This window comes from Alexandromys fortis, unplaced genomic scaffold (assembly GCF_014885135.2).
Source record: "Alexandromys fortis isolate MF-2015 unplaced genomic scaffold, M_Fortis_MF-2015_v1.1 scaffold_67, whole genome shotgun sequence".
Taxonomy (NCBI): domain Eukaryota; kingdom Metazoa; phylum Chordata; class Mammalia; order Rodentia; family Cricetidae; genus Alexandromys; species Alexandromys fortis.
In genome coordinates, this window is record NW_026067945.1 from 650,622 (window position 1) to 673,049 (window position 22,428).

At 52.6% G+C, this 22,428-nt stretch overlaps 1 protein-coding gene across 2 annotated transcripts in view; it reads left to right on the top strand.

Annotated features, from left to right (window-relative positions):
• The window catches only part of Apba2 (amyloid beta precursor protein binding family A member 2), a 205,650-nt gene that overhangs the window by 181,498 nt on the left and 1,724 nt on the right, over window positions 1-22,428 (top strand). For both annotated transcript variants that reach the window (XM_050149207.1, XM_050149208.1), the window contains exons 7-13: window positions 8,220-8,365; window positions 10,844-10,930; window positions 12,190-12,375; window positions 15,745-15,924; window positions 16,968-17,180; window positions 18,237-18,356; window positions 20,679-20,819. In XM_050149207.1, coding sequence (XP_050005164.1) covers window positions 8,220-8,365; window positions 10,844-10,930; window positions 12,190-12,375; window positions 15,745-15,924; window positions 16,968-17,180; window positions 18,237-18,356; window positions 20,679-20,819 — 1,073 coding nt within the window. The remainder of the gene's footprint in view (window positions 1-8,219; window positions 8,366-10,843; window positions 10,931-12,189; window positions 12,376-15,744; window positions 15,925-16,967; window positions 17,181-18,236; window positions 18,357-20,678; window positions 20,820-22,428) is intronic.

Below are 22,428 nucleotides of genomic sequence, written 5' to 3' on the forward strand. Positions count from 1 at the left end.
CATTTGCCTGCTGTTGATTCTTTGAACTCCTATACAGATGAACTTTTCCTGATTCTAATGCACACAAGAAACACTGTCTGTCTTGAGTTTTTCTCTTTAACAATGTTTAAGACAATGGGTTTCCCTACCAGTCTATAAGGGTGAATGGCAGACTTCGGTACTGTAACATTGTGCATCCTTGGCTTGCAGCCGGGTAGGGTGGCCCTGAAGACACCTTGCTGAGGGATGTTTCCGTGTGTCTAACTAACGGGCGTTGTGCTGTTAGTTCCCCAGTCTTAGCATGGCCTCAGTATATTCTAATATTATATTCTGGCATAATTCGAAACTGTTTTGTCCTGGAATGGAATCATTCAATCCTTTCATCATGGAGCTGGGGGAATACTGTTGAGAGAACACAGTCTGGGTACAGTCAGGCTTTCCTGGTGAAGAGCTTCGGAAGTGAGAACATGTGCCATGCAGGGAGAACATGTGGTGTGCAAGGAGAACATGTGGTGTGCATATATGACAAAGCTCCCAGCAATCCCATCTCCTGACGGTTACGGTCATGCAGGCCCCTCACCCTGGTCATAAGCTGGGAAAAGTCATTACTAGGATGTGGCCTCCAGAATTAGGTTATAGGAAGAGCGCAGTGTTCGCATCACTCCATCTTGCCTGTTCTCGAAGAGAGCCAAACTGCTCTGCTGTGGTCCTGAGCTGCCCTGCAGAGAGGCCAGCAGGCAGGGGATCTAAGTCTCTGCCAACAACCACGGCAGGGAACTTGGAACTGGCCTTTCTTGTTCAGGCCTTAAGACTGTAACAGGCTTCCCAGCTACCTTGACTACAGCCTCCACAGAGATCCTGAGCCAGAGGCCCCAGCTGAGAAATAGCTGTGTTCCCAAGATAATAAGTGTTTGGTGTTTTAAGCCACTAAATTTGGTGGTAATTTTTATGCAATTATACTCAATAAACAATAACTAGTGTGCTATATTTTCAAAGTTGCACTGCATACTGATTCGTCCTGTTATTTTGCCAGGGCTCCAGGGCTCTTGTACTCATGTTCTCTTGTTCCCGTGTCCCAGGCTCTGATTCTCAAAGTGATTATGGATTTGTCTCATTCTGCTAATCACACTCCAGTCCCAGAGATAACAGTATCAGCGTTGCCAAGGACGCAGGGCTGGAGGCTCAGTTAGGATTTCCTGGCCTTCATTCTTCGCAGCAAGGCTCAGCAGGGACGTACCACCAAATGGCCTCAGGAGGGGAGGGAACCACCTCCACGGCCCACGGGGGGTCCCTGGTACCTCTCTTCCCACAGCAGTCAATCCCAGACCAATACTGTGTCTTGCGGTGGCTTTTTAAAAATGCTTGACTCGTGTTTAGTTGTTTGATTAGGTCACAAATGAGCATTCAGATTCCTTTGTTTCATTTTTCTTTTAATTCTGAGAGCTAAGCTTTTGTCAGTATGACTATGAAAAGTACTTGCATGGGTCTAAAAAGTCACAACTCAAGGTATGCTGTGTGCTGAGGCGTTTAGTCCTGGATCCTTACCTCCTGTCTTCTCTCTGGATACTTCTCCATATAGACAGCCATTTGTAACGTTTAACATGGCTTTCTTCAAATTTCTAAAATGCTCTGTTCCTTTTAAATGCACACATAATGCATAAAAGTCTTTTAAGTTTTAAATAGGATTTTATGGGGGAGTTATACAAAGTTTCTTTACACACTGGGTTTATGCTGTGGTTAATGTTTCATGTGTATTTGTTGTGAGCTTACCTTCCTCTGTTTAGGTAATTGGGGTGAATTTAGATTTTTTTCCCTCCATCGTACCTTCCTTCTAACACTAGCCATGTGCCCAGGAGCTGCATGGTGCTAGTGGCCTTCCAGACTGCTCAACAGGACTCCACTGTAGAATGGCTCCTGCTCAGCTGTACCTGAGGGCTTCCCAGGTCTTTGCCTTTACAAATAATGCTACAGGAAAAAAATGCCCAGACACAAGCTAATGCTTATGGTGTCCTCAGCAGAGTCAGAGACTGGGCTGGACTTGGCTTTGGCCTTCTCTGTCACAGCTTCTCCTCCTGCGGCCACTGACCCTTGCCGTTCACTGTGTTCTAAAGCACCACTCCCTGTCCATGACCACCCTGCCTCTGTCAGGTCTGAATTTACAGGTGGCACCATTTATGAGCAGCACAGGGTGCTCTGCGTGGTGGCGTCTTGGAGGCCCAAGCTGCTGCAGAGTAGAGCCTTGCTGGGCTAGGCTGGTGTGAAGAGAGAAACACTGTAGACCCCAGAGCCTTTCCAGCGAGGCCCGGAGGCCATTCCTTCCCCTCTCTGGGGCTCCTTCCCATGGGCTGGTTCTGCATGGACCTGTGTGGCTTCCTTGATATTTGGTCTGAAGAGTCCCCCTAGAGTGACGTGTGAGATCTGTGGCCTTTCTGAGGCTATGGAGACAGGTGTCCCTCTGCATCATGGTCCTCACAAGATCTGGAGCCTCTTCTTCCTCGCTCCCTCCTACTGCATCCATCTGCCTGCCTTGCGTACCTGCACACTGGCAGTCCTCCTCTTTGGAGCCGGAACTGGGGAATGGCTCACAGTCTGCCCCTGCCCACGCTCCTCACCCTATGGGCTGGCTCCCACCTGCTAGCCCTTGAAACTGCTCCAAGGTCACCGCTGGCTGTCTTGTCAGGATGCCCAGTACATGGGGGCCCCTTGTAGATGGCCTCCTGCCAGCCCGGTACAGATGGGCTTGCCTCCTCTCTCTCTAAACCCCTTCTTGTCATGATGCCTGGCAGAGCTGGTTCCTGGGGTCTCCTTCTGCCACCACGCTCGCTGTCCTCCCCACAGTGACTCGCCCATGCCCGCAACTTTAGTTGGCATCGCTCACTGCTCACTCTTATTCTGTCGTCTAACCTGGGCTGTCTTCTATGCTGTTCTTGGAAGGTGCCCTGGCCCCTGCAGCTAAACTGGTCCAAAAGCCCCACCCCAAGGCCAGTGCTTTTGCAAGGAACCCTTTACAGTGAGTAGAAGCTCCAGTCATCTAGGCACAGATGGAACGTCTTTCCAGTTCCCCTCAACCGCACCTCACATTCAGCCTGAATTTGGACTGAATCTTCCATTCCCATCATCCTCATGGTCTACCCCAGCACCCTCTCCTGCTTGCTTGGACCCCTGCAATGGTCCATTAGCTGCTGTCTGTTCTTCCTCTCTGTTTTGTCCCTCTAGAGAAAGTGGTGTGGTTGGGCTGCTTCCCCAACTGTTAGGCCAGAGTGGCCATCTTTGGAATGGCTCCAGAGTCCTCGTATCTGGCCAGTGCTTTTTCTACACTCTGAGTCATTCCAACCTCTGGCTCATTCCTCACACTGGGTCGTCTGGACGTTTTTTAGTCCCTCTGAATTGCTTCTCCCTCTGCCACCTCAGGACCTTTGCACCTGCTCTTGCCTCAGTCTGGAAAGTTCTCTTCTGTGACGTACTGATGTCGTCCCGGGTTACAGCCTCCCATCCACTGGCAGCCCTCCTCAGGCTCCTCAAGAGGTCAGGCCTGCTGCTCCTCCTTCGGGGCCACACCGTCCCTTCCTGGCGCTCACCACCGTCCTTCATGATGAGCTTGTGTTGGCCTGTGGACTGGTGTCAGCCTCATCCTCTAGGCAGTGAGCCACGTTTTGTGACATCACAAGTCCTCCCAGGCAGGATACTGATTTGAGAAAAGTTATTTGACTTTGCTGAAATGGTCTTTCTCATCAAATGGAACAATGAGGTTACTTCCAGGGCATTGTGAAGGACTGATGGCTGGGACTCCTGCTTCCACACAGGGCTGGTGAGTGAGACCCGCCAGCCGCACCCAGAGCTCCCAGCTGCACAGAGTTCTGTCTACTTAGAGCTGTGCTCTGGCCCCACAGCTCTGCCCTCTGGCAGCAAGGGAGAGGCGGGCAGGTTTGGAGCTAGCAGCCTCTGCCCACTCCTAACATGCAGGATTGTCCTTCCCAGGTAGCTCCATGAGACCCCCAGCAACTCCCAGTCCACAGAGCCAGCAAGAAGCCTCAGGTCCAAGTACAGAGCCCAGGGTCACGGATAGAGCACTTGGACTCTCCAGGGCAGGAGCGCAGGCTCTTTAACCATGCTGCAAACAAAGGCTGCTTCACATAGGGAAGGAAGAACAGTGTCCCACACCCCTGTCAACTGTACACATGGGACAATATGCTGTGTGACTCAGAGGTGCGCGGGGAAGGGGGCACATTGCCCTCTGGGGACTCAGGCTCACCTGTCGTTAAGCCTTTGGAGTTCCTCTGCTCGCCATCGCCCTCTGCTGGTGTCATCTAAGGGTTGCTGCCGGAGTTGCGGCAAAGGAAGAACAAGTGCCCTTCACACACAGGGCTGGCTCTGTGCCCTCCACTGCTCCAGGTTTGTGAGGAGCAGCAGTCCCGTCCACAGTTCTTTCAGGAGCATGAGCCTCATCAAGATCCAGAAAGCTGGTCAGGTCTCCTGGGAGCCGACCGAAAGAACCATAAGGCGGCAGCCTCTGAGAGTGGGAGTCAGATTCAGAGACCCATCCCTGCCCTGCCCTCCCACCAGAGGAGAGGACACTTACCTAGCTTAGGCTCTGGTATTGGCTGAGCCTCACCAAGGGTAGATAAAGGCTCTGCATCATCCACAGAACACAGTGGTACTCCCTCCTCCTTTACACACACACACACACACACACTATTACGTTGGGCCCCACTTGGGGGAATGCAGTCCTATGAGCTATGATACAGACATCTCTGACCTGTGTTCACTGGAGAGAATTTAGCCCAAGGTGGCCTGTGATAGAAAAATTGAAATCCTTCAGCCTGAAGTCCCAGAAGTCAGAGTGGCAGCATCTACTCTGCCTGTTCTTTTGCGTTGCATGGCTTCTGAAACCCCCTGACTGGTACGCCTGGGTAAGGACCATTGCTGCCAATAGCTACCTCCAGACCTAGGGCTATGATGCCTTTGGAAAGAAGAGCCTGATGAGGCCCTGACATTGGAGAGCTACAGGGATGGTTGAAGCTGTCTTGCCCTTGCGGGCAGAGTATGAGAGACCTTGCTTGAGAAAGCTACTATGGATCTATGAATTCCAGAGGGTCCTTGGATTGGGAAATTCCTGACTGGGGAGGAGTTTCCTGATTCCACTCTGCTCCACTGTGGCTGTCTTGCAGTTTGAGCATGCCTGTCCCAATCCCGGGGCTTACTGAATTCTCTAGGCCTGCCCAGGGGTTGACCAGGACCCTTGCTTCACCCCCTGAGGTCTCAACTGTATAGTCAGAGAAAGTTCAGAGGCCCAGCCGCCACAGATTTGAAAGTCAAAGCCTTGATTCCTCTTTTTTATTCTTTGATAATTAACTCTGGACATTTTCATACCTGGTTACCCCATCTCACCCTCCCTCTCTCACTGAAACCCTTCCCCAATAAGTCCCCCCTTTCACTCCCTTTTCACGTCTTTGTGGTGTTTTGTCTTCATGGTGTGTGTGAGAAACAGAGACAGAGGAAGGCAGAAAGACACACACACACACACACATACACACATACAAGGAGAGAAAGAGAGGGGGAGAGTGAGGGAAGGAGGGAGGGAGAGAGAGAGAGAGAACCCACTGTGTTTACTTGCAGCTTATCCAGCATAGGTGAGGGTTTATTTACTGGAACATGACAGCTTGCTTGTAGTTATGCCCCTGGAGAGTGACATCCCTCCGTGAGCAACCATTAATAGATCCTAGGGAGGGGAACCTCATGAGCCCTCTCTCTTCCATGATGAGATGTCTAGCAACCCAATCTTATAGAGGGTCAAACCACAGCTGTGTTGAGTTCACGGGTCAGGAGTTTCTCTGAGTGTTGTGACTCCTTTGCTCCCTCTGTCCCCACTAAGGGTGAAGTAGCTGGCTCGTGGAGAAGTGCTGGCTCACACACGCCATCTCCCTGGGACGAGGCACCTGGCCACCAGATGCCAGACCTGCCTCCCTCAGGTGCCAGCAATTCCCTCAGACTTCTTCTTCTGTCATCTGAGTTTGGGCTAAGATAATCACAGGCACTTTTTTGCTTTAATAATTGAAGATGTCTTCCACGGCAGCTATTGCTCTCCACCAAGAGCCAAGAGCTCCTCATTGCTGGAAGCTCACAACCCTACCATTCCCCAGAGGAGTATGGGGCCATTGTGTGAGGTTCAGAGCCACAGCATGTCCCACTCCCATCCCCAGCAACTGGGGTCTATCTCTCTCTCTCTCTCTCTCTCTCTCTCTCTCTCTCTCTCTCTCTCTAAAATCACTCCCTCCCTCCCTCCCTCCATCAATCTCTCTCTCTCTCTCTCTCTCTCTCTCTCTCTCTCTCTCTCTCTCTCTCTTCTCTCCCTCCCTCCCTCCCTCCCTCCTTCCCTCTCCCCTCTCCCCTCCCTGTGTGTGTGTGTGTGTGTGTATGTGTGTGTGTAGCATGTGTCTGTGTGTTTATGTGGTGGGTAGCACTGTGGGATAGGAGCCTGACAGTCTAAGAGGAAATTCTAGGTTAGGGGAGCTCCCTGAGAGTCCATGCCAGCCTGACACCTACCAGAGAGCTTCAGCTGGATCTTTCTGACCTCAGCGATCACCACGCTCTGTGCTATGGTGGGAGGCCGGAAGAAGTATGGTACCAAAGGCATTACCCAAGCAGCAGGATGCAGCTGCACTGGCCATCAGCAAGGTGACAGCGACTGTGGGAGGAGCAACCTGTGGTGGGATTTTTTGCCGAGCATCTGGGTGCTTGCCAGATTGCCAGTTTGAACCCAGAAAGCTCGAGTTTATCGATGGCAGGAGGCAGAGCCCCCAGGAGAGCCCTGTAGCATGGCCCCTTCCCAAGGGTCTCCAGATGGAACCCTGTCAGCCAGGCCACATTGGCTGACACGGTGAAGGGTGTCCACCTCTGGACACAGGCTTGAGAAAGGACCACCTCCCATCCCCCTTGACTCGTCCCACTTACCTACAGAGTTCTACAGTGGGGCACGCTTCTTCCCCAAGGACGCGGCATGGTGTGGGAGCTCAATGGCTTTATACTGCTGTAAGGGCTATGCCAGCAGACCGGAAGTCACTGGAGCATCCGTCCATGCAGGATGGTCAGGGAGATCCTGACCGGCAGCAGGCACAGCATTGTAAGCCTCCACTAGGTTGCCTGTTGGCTAACTGTAGTCCCACCTAATGTTATAAATAAAACTTTAAGAGGATACACCCTGCACATTCAGTTCCGTTTGCCTGCCTCGGCTTTTGTATCTCAAGTGCAGAAGTCAGCTCTTGCAACAGACAGGACAAGCCGTGAAGTAGTCACCATCTGTCCCTTACAAAGCCTGTTAGTGGACCCCACACTAGAGCTGTGATGCCCGGAGAGGAACCATGAACCACTAACCTGCAGCCTTTAATGCTTCAATTTATTAAAGTAACAGTCATCCCTTCCTTGATGGCTATGGAGAACTGGTTCCAAGATCCCTTTGGCAGCCAGTCTGCCGCTGCCCGTATCATTTGTCCTTTGCACACCCTCCCTCATGCCTTTAAAGCAATGACAGCAATAGGCGTGTCATGTGAACGTGGCTCCACTGTAGCTTCTCAGGGAATAACCACAGCAGAAAGTCTGCACTTGGCCTAGCATGGATACAACCATCTCAGGTCTCACTTCATAGTGCAGGCTCTGAAGCTCACAGACACAGGGCATCTGCTGTGCCTTCGGGGACAGCCAGTCTTCAGCCGCAGTGCTCAGGGCACCAGTGTCCAGGGGCCTTGCACTGCACGGTTGAGGCGGAGCAGGCCATCAGAGCATCTGTGGTGTTTCCATAGTCTAGAGGCAACAGATAGAATCAGGGCCCTGGTGCCTTGCTGAGGCCTGGTTTGGGTGGGATGAGAAGCTGCAGGCTGGCAGCAGACTGGACAGGGGAGGAGAGAAAGTCCCCGAAGAGTTCAACATGGCCCTTCACGTACCTCCATGAAAGCGTGGTAAGTGTCTCTGTGTTTGGAGGCAGTCCTTTCTGGGTCACAGCGGGTGCGTGTCACCCTGGAAGCGACAGTCTGCTGGGGTAGAGGTCCCCTCACCACACCATTCATGCAGAGCCATCCAGCCATGTGTCAGTTGTGTGACTTGTACTGGCCTCCACTGAGTTGCAGGCCAGCTGCACAGCTCCGTCCTCCTGCTCCACCATCCTGGTGGCTGTGCACCTTGTGCCGGGCCGGGCATGTGAACCCTTGGTTCTCTTTCAGGGCGTCACTCATTCTGTACCTCCTCAGTTCCAGGGCCCTGCGAGCCAGAAGACCTCATCGATGGGATCATCTTTGCAGCCAACTACCTGGGCTCCACCCAGCTGCTCTCTGAGCGAAACCCCTCCAAAAACATCCGAATGATGCAGGCTCAGGAGGCTGTGAGCAGGGTCAAGGTGGGGGTACTTTCAGACCCTGAGGGTTACTTGGGTGGGTCCCTGGGGGAGCTCTGAAGCGGGGACTACATAGGCTTCAGGAGCTTTGTCCAGCACGGAAAGCAGGCGTGGCCCAGCATCCCAAACCTGTAGCCTGGCTGGCCAATGCTCAGCAGGGCAGAGTCATCCCTAGCTCCTTAAATGTGGTCCAGCCAGTCACTGGGAAACAGTCTTTTAAAGATAACTGACGCTTCTAAAACATCCCAGTCTTTAAGTGTATTTGTTTGGAGCCTTAAATCCGGTCCCAACCGTGTATTTTTAGCACCAAAGTGCTTCTAGAAGCAGGGAGAATACATCAACTGTCACTCAAATGCATAGCCTCGAGGAAAACCGGCACACGCAACGCTCTGTAGGCTTTGGGACCTGTGTGGTTTTTCCAGCAGGTGATGATGAGCAGGTAGAACATGAGACCATACCCGTGAAGCTAAGTTAGGTCAGGGGAGGGGACATGACAATATGAGCTGGTGTCCCACCCTGGATAAGGTGGAGCCTGAATAATGTCGGCCTGTGGGAATGAAGAGGAACAATGCCCCCTGCCCCCACTACACGCTAATCTCCTTGGATGGAAGCAGAGGGCACCACGAGACCATCTATGCTGGTAAAGATAAGCGAAGTAAGGAAGGATTCGGGCTGGACCCGGCCTGCCCCTTTGGGCCTTATGGCTCCTGACCCACCTTGGCCTCTTTCCTGGTCCCTGATCCCATTCCTCGGGTCTATGGAGTGGTCGACAGTCATTTCTACGCCTGGGGGTGGCAGGCATGAATGGTCTCTCTTTATTGTATGTTCTCAGCCGGGTGGTGACTGTCCAATGGTCCCTGCAGGGGACTTGCAGAGGCTGAGTTTTCTCTGTTAAGCACAAGGCTGAAATAACCTTGCCACAGCTTCCTTCCTGATGTTCTTTTCTCTTCCATGCTGCTCAGAGGGTGCAGAAGGCTGCTAAGATCAAGAAAAAAGCGGTGTGTAGAACCCATGCGAGCCTGAAAGAGCGGTGCTTGTGTGTGTGTGTGTGTGTGTGTGTGCCTGGCTTCCTTTGTGCATGGGGACTTCTGGTGGGAATTCAAGGAGTACCACAGAGCGTAGGTTTGTCTTCTCTGTGAGGAGAATGCTGGATTTGGGAATGAAGCCATATTGCTTATTTTAATGAGCTGTTCTTATCTACTGTCTCCCATGGCCTGGAGCAAGGTTCATGTCTGCAGAACTGTTTTGCATGGACACTCCTAAATAGGACATCTGCTTGGACAGCATAGAGTGTCTAGAACTCGGCTTGCCTCATAGTGTTAACTGTGTTGTTCTGATATTTGGGCCGTTAGTTTTTACTCACTAAACTGGGACAGAGTTTGTCTTGGAACTGCCCTCTCTCCCAGATGTGGTTCAAGGCAGAGCACCTGCCTAGGGAGCAAAGGTCATGGTATGCACACCTAAGGAAAAATAGAAAAAAGAAGAAACAAGGAGTTTAAGCCTGGGTAGACTTTCAAAACTTAGGTTGACAGTCATTGGTTTGTTGACCTGGTCATTTCGTAAATGCTAGTTATTTTCTATGTACTTGTATAAAACTCCAACAAGCTTGGTGTCAGAGGGCCTTGGTAAGCCCATGGGAGACATAGCACCGGGCTTGTTATCCATCCCACTTTCTTTCCTTACATTTCAAAGACGAGAAATCTAGTTTCCTGTGTCCTCAAAGCGGCAACGTTCTCTGGGGCTGTGGCCAAAGGACCACACCTGCTGGGCTCCCTTTCCCTACAGGGGAAAACAGGGTGTGGGGGGGTAGAAGGTAGGGGAGTAGGAGATGGGAGGATTCTACCTCAGTGCCTCTGTGAGGTGATCAGTATCTTCAGAGGTGTGAGAAACAATTAGACGCTGTCCTGCTTAGGGACAGGCCTTGAGCAGCTACTCAGCTCCAGGGCTGAGTCGCTTCCAGTGGAGACCACAAAGTGTGACAGTTTCTCCTGCACCTCCATATCCCTGTCAGGCAATGCTCAGCCCTGTCCTCCGTCTCTCCTCGTGGTCTTTGGAAGGGCGGTCATGTGATTATGAACATTTAAGTAGAAAGGAAGGGCTTCCATCTGAAGCAAGCTTCTTTGAGAACGTTTCCCCCTGTTCCCGTCTCCACCCTCAAGAGTGTCCCTGGAGGGTAATGACAGTCACCATCGCCACATCCAGCAAGAATTAGCCAAGGGACCCTGCTTGCTGCTGGGGTGGGGGGGCGGTAAGACCCCAGCCAGGCCCCTGCTATGGCAAGCTGCCTCTTTGTGCCCTGTGCCCTGAGAGCTCGCGCTCAAAAGGGGGCTCCCCACCACGCATGCGTGCAGGCTTCCAGTGGCTGCCCCATTTTGGTTTAGTGTTTCCTTCCGTGTCACCTCAGGGTCGCTAGAGGACAGTATAAGGCAGTGAACCGTGGTGGGCCTCTGGGGTGTGACCGCACCTGTGGTTCTGTCTTAGAATTCGGAAGGCGATGCCCAGGCGCTGACGGAAGTAGACCTCTTTATCTCCACCCAGAGGATCAGAGTTTTAAATGCTGACACCCAGGTAAGCACCGGACAGACGGCTGCCCACATCACCATGGCCAGCTGCTGCGCCTGGGGCCTCGGCAGAGCAGGTGTCCAGCCGAAGGAGGGCTTTGCTCGGGAGGACCATGGCTTCTTTCTATTCCTGGGTTCAAGGTGCCCGTGCCAGAATGCCGTCTCCCAGGGACGGGGGAATGGGCCATCGAGAGAGATAGTGAGTTTCTTCCAAGTCGCTGTTTAGAAGGAACTGGAAAGGAGAGGGCAGCAGGACAGTGATTTGAATGGAAAATTGGAGCACTGGCAGATGGCTGGAGGGTGGGGACAAGTGAGCAGGTAGAGGCTGAAGTGACCGGGCATGGCCAGGGACAGTGAGGCCACTACAGTGGCTGCTTCTGTCTGAGAAGCCAGAGCTGGGCAAAGATTTGGGAGCTCTGGCTAGCGGCCAGCGTCTCAGATGCCAGAGTCTCATTGACAAAGACTCGGCCCCCACCTGCCCAGTGCTGTGGCTGATGAGCCTCCTCATAACCTTGGCAGCAACTAGACCACTGCCTCGTCAGGTGTATGCAAGGCAAGAGGAAGAATCTGTGCCGAGGAAGAGAACTCCAGAGGTCAGAGCCTCAGAGACACCAGATTTCCCTTTGTGACAGGAGAACAAAGACACAAAAGAACAACTGATTAGTTTTTTCAGAGCCTTTGTGTGCAGCCTTGTTAGGAAGGGGTCATGGGCAAGATGCCATCAAGTGACAAAAGACATCAAGAGTAATGGGCCAGGCCAGGGACCACTATGGAGACTTGCTGACCACAGCCAGGCTTGCTACTTCTTAGAACTTGTGGCAAACTCATCATTGGCTTTGACACAGGAAAGCCGGGAGGACATGGAGTCAGCCTGTGTGGAAGCATGCGTGTTACTGCGATGCGCTCCAGCACATGGATGCTTCTCTTCCATGGCTGAATAGCCCCACCCCGGGCCACTTTGTCCAGGACCATCATGAAACACTATGTCAACTAGAGCTGTGGTCCTCAACAAGGGCCTGATATTTTTGGTTTTGGTATCCAGTGGGTAGAGGCCAGTGATGCCAGTACCATCATCCAGTGTACAGGACAGCCCTGCCCTCTGCACTAGAGTGGCCTGGTCTCAAGGTTACAAAACTCCATGTTAGCCTGGTTGTTCAAGACGAATATTCTCGGTACTCCCTGACGTGGCCTCTCCTCCTCAGTGCTCCCTGACCTGGCCTCTCCTCCTCAGTGCTCCCTGACGTGGCCTCTCCTCCTCCCCGGCAGGAAACCATGATGGACCACGCCTTGCGCACCATCTCCTACATTGCAGACATCGGCAACATCGTGGTTCTGATGGCCAGACGCCGCATGCCCCGGTCGGCCTCTCAGGACTGCATTGAGACCACCCCTGGGGCCCAGGAGGGGAAGAAGCAGTACAAGATGATCTGTCACGTGTTTGAGTCAGAAGACGTAAGTAAGGCTAGGATGCGGGGTGTGGGGAGCTGGCTGCTTTCCTGAAAGCCGGCAGCCACTTAGCTCCAGAGTCCATGCGTGAGAGGAGTCGGCGCCTTTCCTCACACTTGTATCTGTAAATAAACAGGTTTATTTCCCTTCATAGCATGGGTGCTTCCGGAGCTGTTAAATACATCACAACTATCTAACCAAAGAAATCATTCTGCATAGCCTCTCGCTCAGAGATAAAGTTCATCTTTCCCTAACTTTTCTCTTATGAAAATGCACATGCTTACATGCCAAGGTTGCATGCATGCACATGCTTACATGCTGAGCATGCACACATGCACATGTTTACATGCTGAGCATGCACACATGCACATGCTTACATGCCAAGCATGCACATGCTTACATGCCAAGCATACATAGAAGGATGTGTCTTCACCAAGGTTATGCAGGCTTTGCCTTTGCTGTGTTTTTTTTTAACCATGTAACAACTTAAAACATTTTTTTTCAAATTTTAAATGCCATAGCTGAAAGATCCTAGGGTGACCAAAGCCTGTAATCCCAACTCCCCTGAAGCCGAGGCCATGGGATCATTATGTCAATCAGAATTGCCAAACCAAACAAACAAAAACAACACCAAAAAACCCAAACAACAGAAACAAAACCTGAGGTGACCGTGGGATAGGGGGGGCTCCAGTGTCTCCATGGGGTCCTTAGCCTCCAGGAAGGCTGTGGTTGAGCTGTTACCTCTTTTCTGTTGACCTTCTGTGAAGAGGCCATTCCAAGCTTTTGTCAGTGGTGGCAATATTGTGGGAGCACCGATCTCTGCAGGGGCTAAGGCAGGCTCATTCACAGGAGAGCTTGCAAGCATTACTGGATCGGTATAGGGTCCGGGTAGTTCAACATTTGAAACACAGTGTAGAATCTTTCTCTGAAAACCAGGTTCAGACCAGGGTGTGAGAGCTGTTATCTTTTCCCTAAGTCATCGACTGAAAATGTTTTGAAGCAATGGGAGTTTTCTACTAGAAGCCATTTCTTTCTGTTCATGCCTGCTAGTGCACGAGTGTGCACCACCGTATGAAGTTCTGTGCACAGGTGGACAGACAGGTCCGTGTGCTTGGGGATGTCCTAGAGAGCCGGTGTGGTAGATGTCAACTGAGATGTAGTGTGAGCAAGAGATGGCTAGCAGTGGGGCTTGTATGCAGATCGTGGAGGAGCCAGGAATGGGAGGGGCCTAGGCACAGCCGGGGCAGACAACTTTTGGTAGAGAATGAGGTAGGAGCTGTCTTTGTGACATTAGCTCCCATCCACGGGGCAGGAGATCAAGTTGGGAGTGCAGTGAAGGTAGAACCTAAATAATCCTTGAAGGAGTGAGAAAAAAACTGCTCTGGCTCTGTCAGGCACCTCAGAGCAGCTTCTCAGAGAGGGGACACGATGGTAAGCCTGTCAAGGCAGGCTGCTGAGGCCCGGGTGCCCCTCTGTAAGGTAGGATTCACTGCCCTGGGGCTAGGGCAAGGCTAGATGCTACTGCAGAGATGACTGTGGCGATGTGAGCCCGGAAGCCAGGAAGATATGAGCTAGGCACGGCCTCCTCCTGACTTCTTTAGGACCTTGAACCCACCTGCAGGAAGCCACCAGGCACTGAGGCCCTTGCACCTAGCCCTCAGCTCAGCTGGGGCCTTATAGCAGCCCTATACCCACAGGCCTGGCTGGGAACTGGAGCAAGCAAGGAGCTCTGGTGGGAAGGGCTGGAGCGGGGCCTCAGCTAGTTGACTCCTGTCCAGGCAGGAGGGAAACCAGGACACAAGGGGAAGGGGTAGGGTTGGAAGGCATCAGGGGAGGTAGGGACAGCAAGGGCAGGTAAGGACAAAAGGGGAGGTGGGAACCAAAGGGGAAAGTGGGGGACAGCAGGCAGTGTAGACTCCATGGCTCTATGGATTGTGCTCGAAGAGGGTGATCTTTCCAAATGGCATGGCTGACCTGAGTCTCTCAGGCATTTCCTTCGGATAAGGAGAGGACGCATCTTACAGCAGGAAGAGTGAGTTGGAGGATGGGAAGTGCCTCACAGAACAACCTAGGACAGTGGGCAAAGACACCTGATGCCGTCAGTCTGCCCTTCCCAGGGTTTGGCAGTGGGAGCACTGAGATCCCCCGTCCCCAATCTGTGGCCCTTCTCCTTTGCGGGATGGGTGGTGGCACAGTCCCCCCCTCTGCTGTTTTCCTCTCAAGAACCCCATGTGCTCCTTCCTGCACCAGTTCCTTTCTTATCCAGGCCGGCAGCGCCACCTAGCGGTTCCTGGGCTGCCGCATCCACCCACTGCTAATACACTGATGTGGGAACAAGAACATTGTTGGGCAGGCAGTTCAGCCTAGAATCAATGAGTATTTAAAGCAAGGCCTGGTGTGTGGAGACTATGATCCATCCCAGCTTGATTTTAGATATGCTTATTCATTCGGAAGCACTTAAATCAAGCATTGTGCAGAGGGAGAAAAGAGTTGAAGCCAGACTGACCCCCTGTTCTCAGATCATACTGAACCAAGGTTTTTGGAGTCACCCTACAAAGTAGGCAATGGCAGGTGTGTGGGAGGAGAAGCAGAGGGGGACTGGGGCTAGGTGGAGCTCACGCAGCAAGAGGGTTGGGCGGGGGAGGCAGATGTTGGATTTGCTATGCACTGAGATGTTCCCCAAAGTCCCATGCCTTCCTAGGGCTGCATAGCTTGGAGCATGCATGCGTGGTCCAGGAGATGGCCTCTTTAGATCCTGCCTCCGGGTGTCCTGTTTGTAGTGCAGGCAGGGAAGCTGTCTGTCATCAGCATCCAGGCTTCCGTACGTTTCTTCCTGGGGCATAGAAAGATGTGATCTTCTCGAGAACATGGAGTCTGTCCTGGGTCCCAGATGCATGCCTTGTGGCCCTCAGCTTAGCATACCCTTCCATACCAGAGCATTGTGGCATACACACCAGCCTCCACCTCTCAAGGGCTTCTAATTCCAGAGAGATAGAATAGACAGCTAACCATGGAACTGTCACTCCAGGGGCTGGGGTGGGATCTCAACTCTGCTTTTAGAACTGAATAGGCAAAATAAAAAATATATTACAGTTCCTAATTAAAGCAAGAAAATTTTGTATTTAGCAAATCCTTCTACTTTGTCATTTTCTGTGAGTTTACAAAAGCCTTGCTCTGTCCCAGTATCTGGACTTGAGGTAGCACAGACAACAGAGATTCTCATCATGGTTGCCCGAGGTGGGATATGACAGACAGAGCCCAGAGTCACTGCCTTCATTGTTTAAGCCCCCAAAAAGGGCTCCTTTGAAGGTATTTGGGCACCTACTGGAGCCTGTGTATCCATGCTTTGGTCTAGCAGGCCTGTTCCTCCCACAGGCCCAGCTGATAGCCCAGTCTATCGGGCAGGCCTTCAGCGTGGCCTACCAGGAGTTCCTCAGGGCAAACGGCATCAACCCTGAAGACCTGAGCCAGAAGGAATACAGCGATATCATAAATACCCAGGAGATGTATAATGATGACCTCATCCACTTCTCAAACTCGGAGAACTGCAAGGAGGTGAGCCACATTGGCTGGGGGTCCCCAGGGGGTGAGCCACATCGGCCAGGGGCCTCCAGGAGGTAGGTAAGCCACATTAGCTGGGATCACCCCCCCCCCAAAGCTCATTCTGCTAAACCCTGCTCTCCTAACTGAGCCCCCAAAGAGATGGGCCAGGCAGCCTGGGTGTGGGGCTGTCTCAATGCCTCCCCATCTCAGCCCACCAGACAAGGATGGGCTCAAGGTATCGGTCCGCACACTCACCAATGTACCAACACAGAGGCCCTCAGGATGCGTCTTGCTCCTGCCTTGGAGCTGTGCGTGCAGGTGTGAGATGAGACACTTGCAGTGGAGACAAAGATTCCAGTCAGTCTTAGTGGCCCCGAAAATGTGCACCTTAATGTTGTTACCACTCGGCTTAGCGCAAGGAGATATTTCTGCAAAGCTCACGGGAGGCATCTTGAGAATAGGGAGCCTGGGTGAGTCGGCAGTGAAATTCTGGTAACAGAAGCCCTAGCAGGTCCCAAAGGCCTTAACTTTGGGGGCTTCAGAATGAAGAATGAGTCTGCTCTTTGGGGATGAGTGAGGGGATGATTGTGTGTGTTTATTGGAGTGAGCGAATGAATTATCCTGTATCCTTGTTGGGTGCGTGCCCCATCTTGGCTTCTTGAATGTGTGGCGAATAGTTAGACATCGTTAAAGCAAAGAAGAAATAGGACTTTGCAGATGAGAGTAAAGGCTTGACCGTGGGATAGCCTCAGAGGGTTTGGTGGGTGGGAAAACTTCAGAGCCCAGGAGCCGTGCTAGCATCCCAGAATCCCTGCTGAGTTGGGCAAGGCAGGGACTCCTTGCTTATCAGTTCCCAGAATGCTCCAGGGTCCTAAATAGTGTTAGAAGCTGGTGCAGGGTGAGTCCAGAGGAAAGGAAGTTCTCTCAGCCCCAAACCTTTCCTAGCTGAGATAAACGGGCCTTCGCAGGACAGGATCCAAGGGACCAAGGCCAGTCATGTCTTTCCCTGGATTTGGCTACCAGTGTGCCCCCTCACAGTGCCCTTTCTCTTGCAGCTGCAGCTCGAGAAGCACAAGGGTGAGATTTTGGGTGTGGTGGTCGTGGAATCAGGCTGGGGCTCCATCCTGCCCACTGTGATCCTGGCAAATATGATGAACGGCGGGCCTGCAGCTCGCTCAGGGAAGCTGAGCATTGGGGACCAGATCATGTCCATCAATGGCACCAGCCTGGTGGGGCTGCCCCTGGCTACCTGCCAGGGCATCATCAAGGTGTGTATTCTGGGATCCTGTGCCCGGTGGTCTCCTCAGCCCCGCTGCTCTTTGACTCATAACCCTCACTTGAGACTGAAGCCCAGAGAGACCCAGGGATGGGTCCACGACAGTCCGCTGATCCCAAGAGTAGCACATACCTGAAATCAGAGGAAGACCCAAGCTTCGCCAGCGTAGGAAAAGGAATTGGGGTTATCTCACTCCTCAGCCTGCTGTGCCTGGGATATTCCCAGGTTAGCCCTGCAGGGGGCGCGTCTGGAAGTTTTTCTTAGTCATGGCAGCCTGGAAGGTAGGCTGTCTTAAGTGGACATGGTACTGGGAGGCTGGTGCTCTTTCTGACCACCTGTCCTGTGAGCTTGAGAGGGCTTTGAGAGGTGCCAAGGCAGAGGAACACGTGTAGGTGGGGTCAGGTCTTTATATGGCCCAGTTCAATACTCAAGGTAGGGGCTGCTGGTTTTGGTAGCAGCACAGCAAGCTGTGCTTGACTCTCCCTGTCCTTCCTAACCATGAAACTAGGATAAGCGTCTCTGTCCTTACAACACGAGGAACTTTTCTAATACCAGAATGCGACATGAGGGGGCTTTACGAGCCCGTCTAGAGTAACCTCTATCCAATGGGACAGATACCCACAGGCCCAGCCTGGCTTTTTCAGAGCTACGTGTCCTGGGAACCCTGTATGTATCTGCATCTCTGGGTGAGTTAAATTGCAGCCATGAAAGGCCAAAGCACTCTGGCCTGGGGTGCTGGGGGCAGACCTGGTCCTCTCTACAGCCTGGAGCTCCTCTTGGCTCCTCACTAGCCTGTCCTCATGCAGTCCCTGAGCCCTCAGCGCCTGCTCAGGTCCTCACTGAGCTGGTATGGTCCTCTTGGGGAAGTCAATCTGTGTAGTGTTTTTGACTATACAATGGAGTCTTCATAGCCCTCGAGAAAAGAAAGTTCTTTTGTATACGGCCTGGTGACAGCTGCTCCCATACCCCCTGAGTGTGACCCTGGTATTCAAGCCCTCAGTTCCTCTTCATGGGGAATCAGCTGGTGACATGTCCCCATGTTCTGCAGGGCCTGAAGAACCAGACACAGGTAAAGCTCAACATTGTCAGCTGTCCCCCGGTCACCACGGTCCTCATCAAGCGTCCTGACCTCAAGTACCAGTTGGGCTTCAGCGTGCAGAATGGAATCGTGAGTCTACCCCACACTCCCTGCCCGGGCTACCCACTCCATGTGTAGCTACTGGGCACTGAAGGCTGGGGTGCCGCTCTGTCTAGGGAGAGCTGACCAGGCCAGCTCTAGGGAGAACATATAAACCAGACAGATCTGGATAGAATATGCTGGCCAAGGCAGATAGGGAGGGCCAGTGTGTGGCCTGGGATCTGTCAAACGTAGACCAGCATTCTCTTGAGGTGTATTCTCATCAAGTGCTTACTTGTAAGGGGAATGGCAAACCTTGTCAGCTATGGTAGCCTGGACACACAGCCAAATTCTGCCATCATTCTCACCATGCTCAACAAACACATCGTTATTTATTATTTCATTCATTCAATTCATTTGTTTATCCATTTAGCAGACATGGGTAAAACCCTGGCTCCCTGTCAGGCTCTCTGGCAGGCACTAAGAAGACAGGAGGCCTTCCTGAAGGAAGGGATGCGGGGCCAAGCATCTACCTGCTTCCCGAGCATAAGTTCTTCCAATTGGACACTACCTTCTCTGACTTACTTGACCAGCATAAACTCAGGCTCCTTGGTTTACCTAGTGTGAAGGTCCCGAAGGGCGGAGCTAGTGCCGCTAAATGAGTACAGAAGGAACCTTGTTCCTGATTGCTTACACAGCTGAAAGAGCTTCAGGGTGACGAGGAGAGCATTTGCAGGGAAGACAAGGGGATGTGGGGGCTCCCTAATGACCCCGCAGAAAAGTACTAAGACAACTACCACTGAGGGAAACTGTCTTCACTGTTTCATGTAGGGTCACAGAACCTGGGTAATGTCACAGGTCCCTTTCTGTTTCGGTCATATAGCCTGCAAGGCGGATTGTGTACCATGGGGCTAGAGAGGGGGCATTGGTAAGAAGTGGGGGGAGGCTCTGGCTTGAGCCTGTGGGGGCTGAATTAAGATGAGTGAGAAGAGAAGTGGACCCCTGTGGTGGGCCAGGTGGGATGATGTGAGCCCCTTCCTCAGAGGCCAGGGCAGAGGCAAAGGGCAAGGGGTGTGTGTGTGTGTGTGTGTGTGTGTGTGTGTGTGTGTGTGTAACAGGGGCGCTGGAGGTACCAAGGGGTTTGCAATACCCTATCACTGAGGAGGCCTGTAGGGTAGAGGGAAGCCTGTTTGGGGGCAGTGAGGTGTGTGGTAGAAGTTTAGGGGTGCAGAGTTCAGATGTCTGGCTCTGAGAGGTTTGGAATTGATGGAACAAATGTATAATTTTGGGTACAAAATTGTTAGTCTCCAAAGGTCATGGGGCACGCAAGAGGGGTTTTGAGGTGGGCTCTGTATGCTCTAACTGTTCAGTATGGACTCCAGGGAGTCTCCACGCTGGAGACTTCTTGACTCCTTGGGAGATCCTGTGGGACGAGAAGGGAGGATCCATATGGAAATAGCCTTAATTGGGTCATGTGGGGCCTGTCTGCAAACTAATGTGTTGTGCTTGGGGTGAGATGAGGCTGAAAATGGGAAAAGCACTTACGCAAAACCAGCCGCGAGGTAGGCAAGCTTCTCCAGGAGGCTCAGGGGAGTCTCAATCAGGGTGCGTAGCTGAGAGGAACGAGGCTCCCTGCAGGCTCAGCAGGAGAGATGGGCTGGCCAGCCACTGGTGGTGGTGGGGAGGGAGACTGAAGCAAGTACCTAAGACCTTACAGGCAACTGAAACCCAGGTAGGGCTGGGTGCCTCAGGGGACATCCCGGAGCTTCATAGACTCCTTTGGCCGGGTCCTCATCATTGCCCCTAACTGAGACCCTGAGCAAGGTCCAGCCCCACCTCAAAACTTGCTCCTGCACGCCCCCATGGCCTGGTTAATTAACACTATGCTTCCCAGGAAGCAGCTGGAGGGAGGTGTGTGCCTCTCTTCCCTGTATGGGACATGCCTCTCCTCTCCGTGGCCTCTATGGATGCCGCTTTTCGTGAGTTTTGTGAGTGAGTGGATGCAGTACTGTTTTCTGGGTTCCGTGTCCCTTCCCTGAACTCCATGTGCTGCTTAAGAGTTTTCTCACCGAACTCTCTATGAGGTGGGAAAGGGTCGGACCGACTGTCTTCCTCCGAAGAGCACTGGGGTGTGGCTGATGGGGAGATGCTTGCTCTAGGCAGCAGCAGGAAGAAGCTTTCTGACACCCACACTGTGCTGCTGGCTCTTCTTTTTAAAACCGCACTCTAACTCACAGATGGCCTCGTTCATGAGTCATGAGTGACACTTTGGGTTCCTGCAAAAGTAGCTTCTCTTCTCGTATCTTTGGGACACGGTGGAACTCGTGCAGGGTGTGGTGGCCATGTGTGTGCTGACTTCACCTGTCCCCATAGATCTGCAGCCTCATGAGAGGGGGTATTGCGGAGCGAGGGGGTGTCCGCGTCGGCCACCGCATCATCGAGATCAACGGACAGAGTGTGGTGGCCACAGCCCACGAGAAGATAGTCCAGGCTCTGTCTAACTCAGTGGGAGAGGTAAGACTCTGACCCGGCCTCAAAGTCCATCTTGTTCACCGTGGCGTCCAGGATGACTGGGCTCCTATTTTTCTGTCTAACAGCCAACCTGTGGGCCATATTATATGCTCTGAGGGAAGTAGCCCTTTCAGGACAGCCTGAGCATGTGGGATGCTGGACTCACTTCCACATGCTGGCTCATGCCCTACTTGAACATCTGTGACCCAGCTACCCTCCAGTGGCCACTGGATGCCAGCTGAGAAGCACACTATGTCCCCACCTCACAGTGTCCCTGAATAGGAGCAACACATGGGTGTAGTGCTCCCAGACACTCAGGGCAAAGGTCACTGGGCAGAGGCCACCAGGCACAGTTCCCAGCACCTTTTCTGAACAGAATCCTGCCAATCCAGCCCTTAAGCCAGGTGGCTCTGATCACCACATAGCTGCTGTGTCATTGCTGTCCCTTGTGCCCAGGGTCAGGCTGCTTTTCCTTTCCTGTTTCACTAGTCTGTAACCATCCCCTAGTTTAGCTCTTCTTGGGTCATCTCCATGGTAACAAGAGAATGGCCAAGAGGGTCCCAGTGGAGGGGTGCAGCTGTCCTCAAGGATCTCCTAAGTGAGCATCACAGTGCGTGGTGTGGAGCAGGCTAGATTGGGTGATGCCACAGTACACAGAACGGAGACTTAGCCAGTATGGGCGAGGTTTGTGGGATAGAGATGTGTGTGTGTGTGTGTGTGTGTGTGTGTGCGCGTGCGTGCGCGCGAGCGCGCGCGCATGGGTGAGGTGGTGAGCACGTGTAGTGGGGAGAAGTTGAGGTGAGGGTGTGGGTGTATAGGTGTGTTTATATAAGGTTCGGGGAGTGTGTTTAGTAGGGGTATGTATGACTCTACCTGTGAGAGTAGGTATGAATGTGGGTGCTAGTGATTATAGGGGTGTTAGTACAAATGCATGCGAGTTTGTGGTATGTTTTCATGTGTCCGCGGATGTATATGAGGTGTGTTAAAAGCGAGAGGTGTTTGTGTCAGTGTCTATGTGGATGAGTGACTAGATCTGTGATTTGTGGGGTCGACGTGTGTTTGTGACCTGTGCATGCAGCCGTGGAAGAGAGATGGAGTACGGCCACAGGTGTGGGAGAGTGGGGGTGGTAGTGTGAGTGTGGGTGCATGAGAATGCGTGGGTGAGGCTGTGTTTGTGATGTGTGTATACATGTACAAGAACGGGTGTGCATGAATGCAGGTGTGTGTGCGTGCATGTGTGCAAATGCCTTTGTGAATTTGCGGGGTAAGCATGTGCTTCTGACGTGTAGAGTGGGTGCACGTGAGTCCAAATACATATGAGTATGGGGGAGTGGGATGAGTGTGCCAGTGGGAACGGTGACAGGGTGGTCACAGTGAGTGGGACCAAGGGCTTTGAGAAGGTGTGGGTTGCTAGGAGAGAGGGTGAGACTGGTGCTCAGCAGAAGCGTTGGGGGAGATAGGTGCCAGCTGATGTTGGGTTGGATTCTAAGGTCCCTGCCAAACTCCCTCTGGTGGCCACCTGGTGACCATGCAGGTAAGATGGTCAGGGCTCCTTCCCTGTGGGCAGGGAAGGGTGTGAGTTGCGATTTCCTCAGGGGATCCTGGTTAATGT